Source organism: Corvus moneduloides, chromosome 14, assembly GCF_009650955.1.
Source record: "Corvus moneduloides isolate bCorMon1 chromosome 14, bCorMon1.pri, whole genome shotgun sequence".
NCBI lineage: Eukaryota > Metazoa > Chordata > Aves > Passeriformes > Corvidae > Corvus > Corvus moneduloides.
Genome location: NC_045489.1, coordinates 7929125 through 7939498, shown reverse-complemented (window position 1 = coordinate 7939498; position 10374 = coordinate 7929125). Strand labels below are relative to the sequence as shown.

The following is a 10374-nucleotide window of genomic DNA, read 5'->3' as shown; positions in this document are numbered from 1 at the left end:
CCAGGACTCAGTCAAGACAATTCAGATGCGGTTACTGCATTTAGAATAACCAGGACCTCAAAAACAACCCACGAAACAAAAAGCAGCAGCAGGTTGTCAGCTCAGCCCATTCCAGAAGAAACTGAACACAGACTACTCACCCTGGTTTGGTAATACAGGTATCTATTTTATTAAAAAAGTTACAAACAGGTGGACTGTAGGGTTGTCTTACAAAATGACAAGAATGAATTCTACTGGAAAAATCTTTTTACAAAGCATTATAGGTAATTGTTCCATTTTTGCACTTGTTATTCAGGATTTCACCTATGACTGATAAAGATACAGTACATTAGATACAAGATGTTAGGTTACATTTTTATTTGTAGAGCCCTACTGCAGTGATTTGAACAACTCCTAAACAGATGCCATAGTAAAGACAATACATATTGCATTTATTATTAGCCTTTTACTCTAATGAGCAACTTCACATGCAAACTATTGAGGAAGCCTAAATAAACTTTTGGTCCCTTTTCCCCCCCAAAGTGTGCTGATGAAACCATCTCTCATTTTCCCAGTCCTGTCACTCTAAGCTAGTTCAAGTTTAAGGTTTGTTTTTTGTTTTGTTTTGGGGGTTTTTTGGTTGTTTTGTTTTGTTTTTGTTTCTTTGTTTTTTTCTTTTTTCTTTTTTTTTTTTTGCTGAGGTCAATGAAAATGAACACTGCTTTGAAAACTACCCCTAGGAATGAACCACTGATCAATATCAACCAAATTTTTCCTTCTTAGACAAAGGAAAACTAGAATCTTTATGAATTACTTTCATATCCTATTACTTCCTTACAACCTACAAAAAAGATCAACAACCATCACTTTAAAAAAAAAAATCTACTTTGAATACAAGGTTTGGTTTAGTTCTGATATTAAAGTGCAAACCTAAGTATTAGCCTTAGCCTGTTTATAAAGTTTGTACAAACAGGAAAAAAAATTCAAGTAACCCCACAGAAAAAAATCAGGTGTTTCAATAACCAGGCAGAAATCCTGGTGTCCTCCTCTTTTCAGGATTCAAATTCAACACTGAATGTAGACACAGAATCTTTATTTCTGCTAATATTGTAAAGTCAGCCTGCATTATTACCAAAAATCCACATTAATATTGAGATACTGTACCGGTGATCTTTTATTGTTTTAAATGCCATCATCCACAATACAATTTTTGAGTTTTAACCTCATATATCCATCACTGCTTTTACTGGAGCTTTTCTCATCGATATTTACCTATTACAGGGAAAGAATGTACATTTCTAGAAGCATGTTCAAATGACTAAAGCTGGGCTCCTAAAAACCTAGAACTTTGGTGCAGTAGGTGAGCTGCAGTTATTAAATTTCTGCAAAAAAAAATACACATTTTAAACCACTGCTAGAAAAAGCTCTCATGTATGCAACACATTAATAAAAGTGAACAAAAAGATTTCGTCTGTTCTTTGTACATTTTCATTCTGCTCTTTATACCTGTGTTATTGTCAAAATTTTCAAGTATTCAGAGAAAATGTTGATCAGGTAAACAATAAGGAAGGCAATGGCTGTTTAAAGCACACTTGCAGTTAGTATCACTGAAACCTGGTGCTTTTCCCCTTGTTACACCAACTTGTCTCTACTATTAACCTTGCTCACTGGGGAAAAAAAAAAACTAAAAAGCAACTTGTGACAGTGCAAGAAAAACTTTAACAAATATTGCTTTAAAATATTATTCAGAAAGACAAATATTAGAACTATAAAATGTAAAGTGATCTTATTTGCATTAGATTTTCATCTGCAGAGGTCTACTAGATGTCTCTTACTGCGCCAGGCAAAGCTGAGCTGACAGGTAGGCATAGAGCCCATTTTGAAGGATACATTATCCCTTTTCAAAGGCATAGAGAAGCTATTTGTAAACAAGCAAGTTTAGAAATTCAGTAGAAGGAAAAGTGTGCTGCCATTTTTCAATGCTACAATTGTCATTTTTGATTAAGAAACCCGAGACTGTGAGAAACATCAGCTGAGACTTTACATCTTATTCCAAACTGTCAAATCAGACTGGTTACAAACACATTGTCACAGCTGCATTTGCCAAGAAAAGGGATACTACATCCATACAACAGAGGTGCCTTCAGTATCTTTCCATGACACTGTCACACGTAAACAAAAAGTCTCAAATGACCAACTACATTGTAGAGAAAACCTTGCAAATAGAAATAAGCACTGATGCGAGGTAATATACAGAAGTAACCATTTGTTTAAGGCTCAATTTATTCTCCATTAAAACTCTCTTCTTTCAAAAGGCATTGAGTAGGTAATACTGAGTTTAAGTATTTAATAAATACAAGTTCAGAAATTGATTAAAGAAATCAATTAAAATATTAAAAATGAACTTTTGCATATTAGCCATTATATGAACCTAGAAAGCTATAAAATGACTGATAGATAAACGACAGATTTTAAAACTTATGGTAAACATGCTAAGCATTCTGATTAAGGTGTGTGGATCCTGGAGACCACCAACCTTATGCACTTAGATGTATGGCAATGTGCTGTGATAGAGACAGGTTTACCAAGGCTCAGCTCTGCAACCTGGGCTGAAAGTTCTCCAAAGCAGCATCTGTGCAAGTTTCCTCTGAGTTTTATCTGCAATTAAAACAAAACAAAACAAAACAAACAAACAAAAAACACTAATGAAAGCCATATTCAATACACATTCAAAATGAACACGGCTTCTCCCCTGCCTGGAACAGCCAGTTTTCCATCCTGAGCTCCAAAGCACTGTTTTCTACAGCAGCATTCCCAAATTCTCCACTAACACTGGTAACACAAGAGGCAAGCAGGTAACAACCTACTGCTATTAACTTTGTAACAGCTGCTGCTGTGGGACATGAAATTGCATCTAAAGATCTGAAAATGCCAGGAAATTTAAGTTCTCTTATACAGATGCACCAATGCAGGACCCAGTGTATGTGTAACACCCAGTAACACACAGCAATGGCCTTTAGCACAAGTTCTGGGAATAGGCAAATGAGCCAACTAACTCAGTTTTGACATCTGAGTTCTCAGCTATCAGATCCTCTAAACAACTCCTAAAAAAGCCCCTTAGCATTCAGATAGCCTCAGCAGGAACAGAGCTGTACACCACCATCCTCAATCAAGCACACCAACACGTTACCAATGTGACCAAAACATCTTTGCATTTCAGATAACTTGCTTGTAGCTCCCACCATTTATCTGCAGAGATATCCTAAAAGTCTCAGGCAAAGCTCAAAGTCTGTAGAAAATTGTCACTGCAAGTGCATGTACTTCACTCTAGCTTGATCCATGACATTTCAGGGATTTTGAGGAGCCTTCTCAATTCTTGAAGTGATTTCTCCAAACAACTCGGGACCTTATATTTCCCACTGCACCATTTCTTTTCAGCTGTTGATTTGCCCTAAGTTAACAGTTTGTCACGACAGAGTGCTCTGACATAGCCAGGGTTCTCCTTCTTGCCTAACATTCAGGAGCAGCACTCCTGCCCTGACAGGAGCCAACAGCCAGGTTTTTTTTTGCTTGTTTGTATGTTTTCCAACTAACAGCAATTCTCTCCCAGTCTGGTGAGATCACTCCCACCTCACACACTGTTGCTGGTCCAAAAGTTTTAGACAGAGAGGGTCCCTCTGCTGTCAAAAGCAGCAAACCAACATTTAGCTTCTAATGGGGACGGATTAGACTTGCTTAATACATGTTTTATCTTTCCTTAGCACACAGAAGAGGCACCATTTACAGTGCAGCTCCTCATCCTACCAGAGTGAGATCCACCCCAAAAACTTCATCTAAGCCCAGCATCCAATAATGTGGTCAGCAAAGAATTGCTGGGAATAGTAAGAACAGTAAAAAAAAGTTATGGTATTTTCCTCTACATGCCCTTCAACATCCTTGTATTTGCAGGTTAGGGACACCACAATTCAGATTTGTTATCTTTCCATTTAAGTTGTGTTTAGTTACTACAATTAACACTATATGGTACCTTATCTGGCTTCATCTGCCTGTGGTATTTTTTAGCACTCTCTGGTCTCTTCTGTAAGCAGGCAGAAGAGATGGGGAAGTTCAACAACATAGTACACTAAATGTGTCTGTGTTGCACAGCCACATAAACCAGAAGAGAGTACACTTTCAGTTCTTATTCCTAGAGAGGAATACTCTTCCTTCAGCCTTGCTAATACCAGTTACTCATGAACACAGGGGACAGAAATCACTAACCAGCATCAGTCTTTCATACTAACATTAAGGTGTTACAAATCCTATTAATATCAGAAAAGACTTCAGTGCACAAGCACTGTACCAGATACCATATTTTAAAGAGTCAAAATACAAAACAGTGTCATACTGAAAATCCAAGAGAAATACTGGAGCAAGGAACACAAAGCAGGTCCTGGAATTCTCCTATCTCTGAATGCAAGAACAAAACAACAGAAGACCACTGCAGAAACAGGAAAGGGGAGGTGGGAAGCAGGATGTGAGAACAACACACGTTTTTAAAAGGAACTACGGGTTATCCTGACTATGCAGTTATGTTCCATCCTTCATCTCACCCAAGGCAGCTGACTGGAACAGCAGTTTAGCAAATGTTCCTCAAAAACACGAAAGAACCTACACACCATAGCTGACAGACAGGCCAAGGAATCAGCACCAGAAAGAGGTTAAATGATACCTGTGATTTAAAACTGACACTGGAACAGCCTCAGGCAAACCCAGGCCCAGCAAAAAATCCACCCCCACCCCTCCCATGGGTTTCTGCATCAGAACTGCAGGGACACAAACGGTTGTATGAACTGCTCTCTGAACTGACACACCTAAGACTCCTCCTGGACACAACCTGGTTACAGAACACAGAGATGATGATGATTATTCCAGGACACAGTTGTAGTTCAAGCCCACTTCCTACACACAGATTTTCAGACACCTGGTTCTACTTCCTCAGCTTCAATTTACCTAGGAGGGGTCACTCCTAAAGCAGAGGTCTGACAAGCAGCAATTGTTTCCTGGATCACAGATAAGCAGGATTACAAAGCTGATTAGAGCTATCACAAGACACCATCAGCATCTCTCCTACCAGAGCACATCAGACAGAAATTATCAAGCAGCAAAGGCATATGATAAAGTTAATGAGATCCTACATCTACTCAATCAAAAAACAAGGATAGAATGGGAGCCAGGAAGAGGAAAATACCCCAAAAGTGTTAGGCTGAAATGAAATATACAGAGCATGAAGACTGAAAAGCCAGAATGAGTAATAAAAGTTCCAGACATGGTGAGAACTGAATAGGAAATGGTTCAGGAAGGAACAACTTGTTTGGCACAGGTGATGAGGCTATATTGGGCAGAGAGAGCATTCCCCAGAAGCAAGGAAACAGTTTGCTGCTAAAGGCTTGGGGTGGTTGTCTAAGCCAGGCAGAAGGAAGGAGAGGAAATCTATATCACAAAAGCTTAGGATCCTCTGTCTCAAGAGCTCACAGAGACATAAGAATACAGCTGTTTCTTCTAAAGCAAGAACATGTTTAGGAAACCCACCAAATCTACACACAAGTTGTCATTCAAAGGAATAACATGTGGCCCTGCCCCTACTTCAATTTCACCTTTAAGATTAAATGTGCTACTTAGCGCTCAATCCAGAAGCAGAGAGGTTACAAAGCCTCCCTTAAAAGCAATCAATTCCAGAACTATAAATTTCAAGGATGAAAGGCCTGATTGTGTCAGAGTTTAAGACAGCAACCAGCACAGGATGAACCATTAGTAATCCAGGGGATTGCCATACCCTTTGGCATGATACTTCTAGTCCACATAATCTTGTCTGTGAAGCTGCCTTAGAAATAGCTGCAACATTGCATTACTATACACAACTCAGAATATTACCCCTGCAGCACTCAATTTTTTTAAAAAAGGCAGTAATTTCTTAGATTCATTTCTTCCTAGACCTCTAAAGATTCTGCAGGTGTGATTAACATAAAAGACTTGTGTATTTTTCTCTGCTCCAAAACAAGTTCACTCACCTTTCAACAAGCAAATCTCAAACTTAGATACACCTCTTACACAGTGACAGCAGCCCTTCCTAATTTCACAGAACTGGAGATAAAAACATCATGTATTATCTCTAGCATGACAATGCTAGGGCCATGAGCACCTACAATTTTATATTTACAAAGCACTTGATAACAATCTCAAAGACAGGCTTTGAGACTTCACTCTCTGACCTTGCACTCAAGCTTAAAGAGGATACATGGTCCAAAGCTTCCAGTAATAACCTATTTTCCCTCTTGTCACTCAGATACAAAAAGCTCTTTTGAGTTAAGCAAGTTACTAACATGGCAGTGGGAGTCTGAGCCTCAGATAGTGCAGCTGTCAGGAGGGGCAGTTCCTTCCCCTGAATTTCCACATCCTCCCTCATTCCCGCACTTGCCCTTGGAGATCATGACGAGTTGTTTGCAAAGACAGGTCCAACAGACAACTGGAGGTCTGAGGGACCAGCTGGCTGCATACAGAGCACACCAATGGTGCTTTGAAGTACCGTGGATTCGAGACAGCGGTGAAACAAGACCTGCAACAGCTACAGGGGAAACAAGAGTGTGGGGGGGGGGGGGTCCAGAACCACCTCATGGGAATGCACATCGGAGAGGAACAGACTCATTCACAGTCAGGTGAAAAAGATGTGTAAAAGGACCACATGTGTGAAAGGCCAACGACAGTTGTCCTGGAGGAAAAAAATAAAAATCAAAGCAACACCTGACACAGGGGAAGCTTTACAAAGGGCCCTCTGAACACTGCACTCTCATCACACCTCTTATGAGTCACTGGGAAAGGAGAGTTGTGCATTGGGAAGCCATTTTACAGTTCTCTGCTCTGGAGATTTGAGATGAAGAGCACTTTGTGCACGCCCTTGACTATTACATATGGGCTTCGAGCCACTTCTCACCTCTCAGGGTGGTTCTCTTGCAAAAGAAACTTATTCCACTGATAAGGCAGAAGGGTACTCTAAGTACAGTCAGTTTCTGTACCACAGAATTTTATTTCTTTTAAACAAGCTCAAAGTCTTCTCAGAACAACTACTGGGAAATTTGGTAACAATAATCCCATTGAACTCCAAGGTAGCTCCCATTACTTGAAAATAATTCAGATACCAGCTACAAGAATAAACCCACTGCAACATCACAAAGCATTATTCAGAATAACGTAGCATCAAATACAGCACTGACAGTCAATATAGGTGCAGATAACATCATTCCCTTTGTGTCATTGTAAAATTACTGCAAGCAAATGCAGCATTCCCTGACTAATCCTACTGAGGTAACACAAGAAGTCCATTTGACTCAACCACGTGCACAAGCTCCCATCTCTTTTGGAGGAAGGCTGCCTCCAGGTTAGACTGCCTCATTTCAGACTCCCTGTCCCTTTATCTTGTATTTAAACACCGTGTTTGGGCACCTCAGTTAGTTATGACTGTTCCACCAACCTGCTCTGTATGGCCGTGGTTGAGGTTTTTCTTAATTTCTCTCACTGGATGATGCAAGTTGTACAACATTGATCTTGTTTTTCAGGCAGGGAGGCATAGTTCATTTGCCTGACGATCTCAGCAAACAGTTCATCCACCATTGTTTTGCTCTTGGCTGACGTCTCCATGAAGGGACAGCCCCACTCCTGAGCCAGGGCTCTGCCTTCTGCAGATAAGACCTCCCTCTCTGACTCCAGATCCACTTTATTCCCCACTAGGATCAGAGGAACTTTCTCGTATCTCTTCACCCGGACAATCTGGTCCCTCATCGGCTTGATGTCCTGATCAAACAATCCAGCTGGTTAGTACATGTAAGGAATCACATGGAATTGCTATAGAACCACTACAGAAACACATTTTAATAACCCTCATGTGCAACTGAACATTAAAAATACATCGGAAGACTTCTTAAACTCATAGTCACACAGATCTAGAATTCAGAGAAAATCTACTACCTATCACTAAGTTACTTTTTCTTTTATATAAATACATGCACATTTTATAGAATTTATGTGCATATACAAACAGAAAGTGACAGTCAGTTCAGCCACAGGAGGACACAGTATCACTGCTCTGAAGGCTAGCTGCAGCTTTCTGAAGAAGTTGTCTCAACTCTAAGGACCTGTAACCCTAGCAGGGGCATGCCATTACACAACCATTTAGGAAGTTTGTGCTTAGTTTACAGCTTGAGAAAGCCATAAATTTAAATAAAGCCTTCTCAGTCCTGCAATGCTTAGAATAATTCATTGTGAACACATTTAATCACATGTAAGTAACCAAATTAGATGCTGTAAAGAGATTTTATTACCTAGAGATGCATTTATTCAAGTTTGAGCCGACATGGGGAGTTTACACTTGAAAGACTGAGTCAGCCTCCTCTGCCCCGAGTGTTTTAAGTTATTATCAGTACTACAGATTCTTGCACAGTACTGAGACAAAGCAATCCCAGCGTTTGAAGTTACCACTGTGTAAAGAACTGCAGAGTGGTTTACACCTACAGCCTTCCGAGCAAACACACTACAGACAGACAGAAATAATTAAATATTAACAAGGTGGATTATTGTACATCCATTCCTCAAATAATGCGGGCTCACTGGAACCCAAAAATCAGTGAAAATGAGAGCAGAAGCATCCCAATGTCACTGTTGTTTTCCAGAGATAAGCATGTCTTCAGCTTGCACAGGGCTGTTTCGAGGCCTCTGCTAAGATAAGGTTTAGCCTTCAGCAGAAGCAAACTGGGGGTGTGCAAGGTCTTGCCAAGCAGCTGGAGCACACCCAGCTCGGCAGCCCAAGCCAAGGCAGGAGTTGCAAAACCCTGCACTGCATAGAGCGCTGCTAAACTCACTTACTGCCAAAAAACAAAGCCCCGTTTCTACAGGCAGCTTAGACCAGTAACTGGCTGAGATATTTCCATTTTTTTGGAGAGTTTTAATAATAGAAATCAAATCCAGATCCACAAATTATCACATACAGCTGGTTCTCCTCTCCAGTACTCCATCTATGCTGTGAGAGCATCGAGCTCATGCTGGACAGGAATATATTTGGGGGGAGGGAGCGGAAAATAACAGCTCACTTAACAAGTCACAACTCCAGAACAATGAGACTCTCTTCAAGAGCAACTGGAGAAACATGCCTTTTAGGAAGGAGAGGGGATTGGAAGGGGAAGTCTTGATTCTAATATCGAGTGATTTCTTCACAAAAGGGGATTGCCAAGAGATTTCTGTTGGGGAAGTGGGAGCTAGTCATTGTTCTCCAGCACTGCGTGGGATTTAACAATGGTGGCACCCTGATAAGTACCTGCAAAGCAAGCAGTTTTCCATCAAGAAGCAAGGCTGGTAAATGCGCTTTCAAAGTGGGCATTTACACTTTTGGCCCCTCGGAGATAAAGCGCTTCTACGCACACGTGGGCTACCCCTAAAACTTCCTCCTCGGCCCAGAGCCTTCCCGGGGGCAGGGACGGCTCCCTCCGAGGACGGGACATCAGGCGAGGTTACCTGGAAGGACTGCTGGTTGACCAGGCTGTAGACGAGGATGAATCCCTGCCCGTTCTTGATGTAGAGGTCGCGCATGGAGGCGAACTGCTCAGTGCCCGCCGTGTCCAGGATCTCCAGCACCGAGGGGGACGAGTCCACCTCAATCTCCTTGCGGTAGAAGTCCTCGATGGTGGGGTCGTACTTCTCGATGAAGGTCCCGGTGACGAACTGCACCGTCAGGGCGGACTTCCCCACCCCCCCGCTGCCCAGCACCACCACCTTGTACTCCCGCATCAGGCCCTGCTCGCCTTTCCCCGCCGGGCCCGGGCCTAGGGAAGGCAGCACCGCGGCCCTCGCATAGCCCCGGCCCGCCTCAGGAAAAGGGCAAGGCCACGCTGCTCCCGCGCCGTCCTGGGGGGAGGGAGAGCCCCGTCAGTACCCGGCGCGGCCCCAGCCCCAGTGCCCTCCTTCACCGCCGCGCTCTCGCCATCACCGCCTCGGCCGCGGGACCCGCCCGCCAGGGCCACCCCCCACCCGGAAGGGTTTTGCTGAGGCACCGGAGGCGGCCCCGCCCCGTCGCCGCCCGCTCACTTCCGGTGTCCTGCGTCACGGCACGCCCGAACTGCGCCCGGGGGGGCAGATTGGAATGTGACACCGAGGCACCCGCACTGTGATGGGGGACAGATTTGCGTGAGGCACCGAGGCACTGAGGCACTGTCCCTACCCGGCCCCCCAATATGGCGGCCTTAACATGGCAGTCGCGCCCGCAGTCCCTTCAAGGGCGGTTCTGTGAGAGGCGTGTTGTCCCTCCACGAGCTCCTGCTCAGCACTCGATAGCTCGAACTCCTTAAACTCCTCTGAGCTCCCTGCCGGCAA

General features: G+C 43.0%; 1 protein-coding gene across 1 annotated transcript; it reads right to left on the bottom strand.

Annotated features, from left to right (window-relative positions):
- Positions 1-141: 141 nt before the first annotated feature.
- Positions 142-10080, bottom strand: RAP2C (RAP2C, member of RAS oncogene family). The gene is made up of 3 exons (XM_032124420.1): positions 9520-10080; positions 7487-7806; positions 142-2637 (listed from the first exon to the last, which is right to left on the bottom strand). Exons 1-2 carry the CDS (start codon positions 9790-9792, stop codon positions 7528-7530), a joined length of 552 nt encoding a protein of 183 aa, XP_031980311.1. The 5' UTR covers positions 9793-10080; the 3' UTR covers positions 142-2637; positions 7487-7527.
- Between the last annotated feature and the right edge of the window lie 294 nt (positions 10081-10374).

Excerpts from the sequence above, each read along its gene's own strand:
- RAP2C (XM_032124420.1), bottom strand. The coding sequence starts at position 9,792 with ATGCGGGAGTACAAGGTGGTGGTGCTGGGCAGCGGGGGGGTGGGGAAG. Across the intron at positions 7,807-9,519 it reads TCAACCAGCAGTCCTTCCAG|GACATCAAGCCGATGAGGGA; the intron begins GTAACCTCGCCT and ends TTGTTTGATCAG.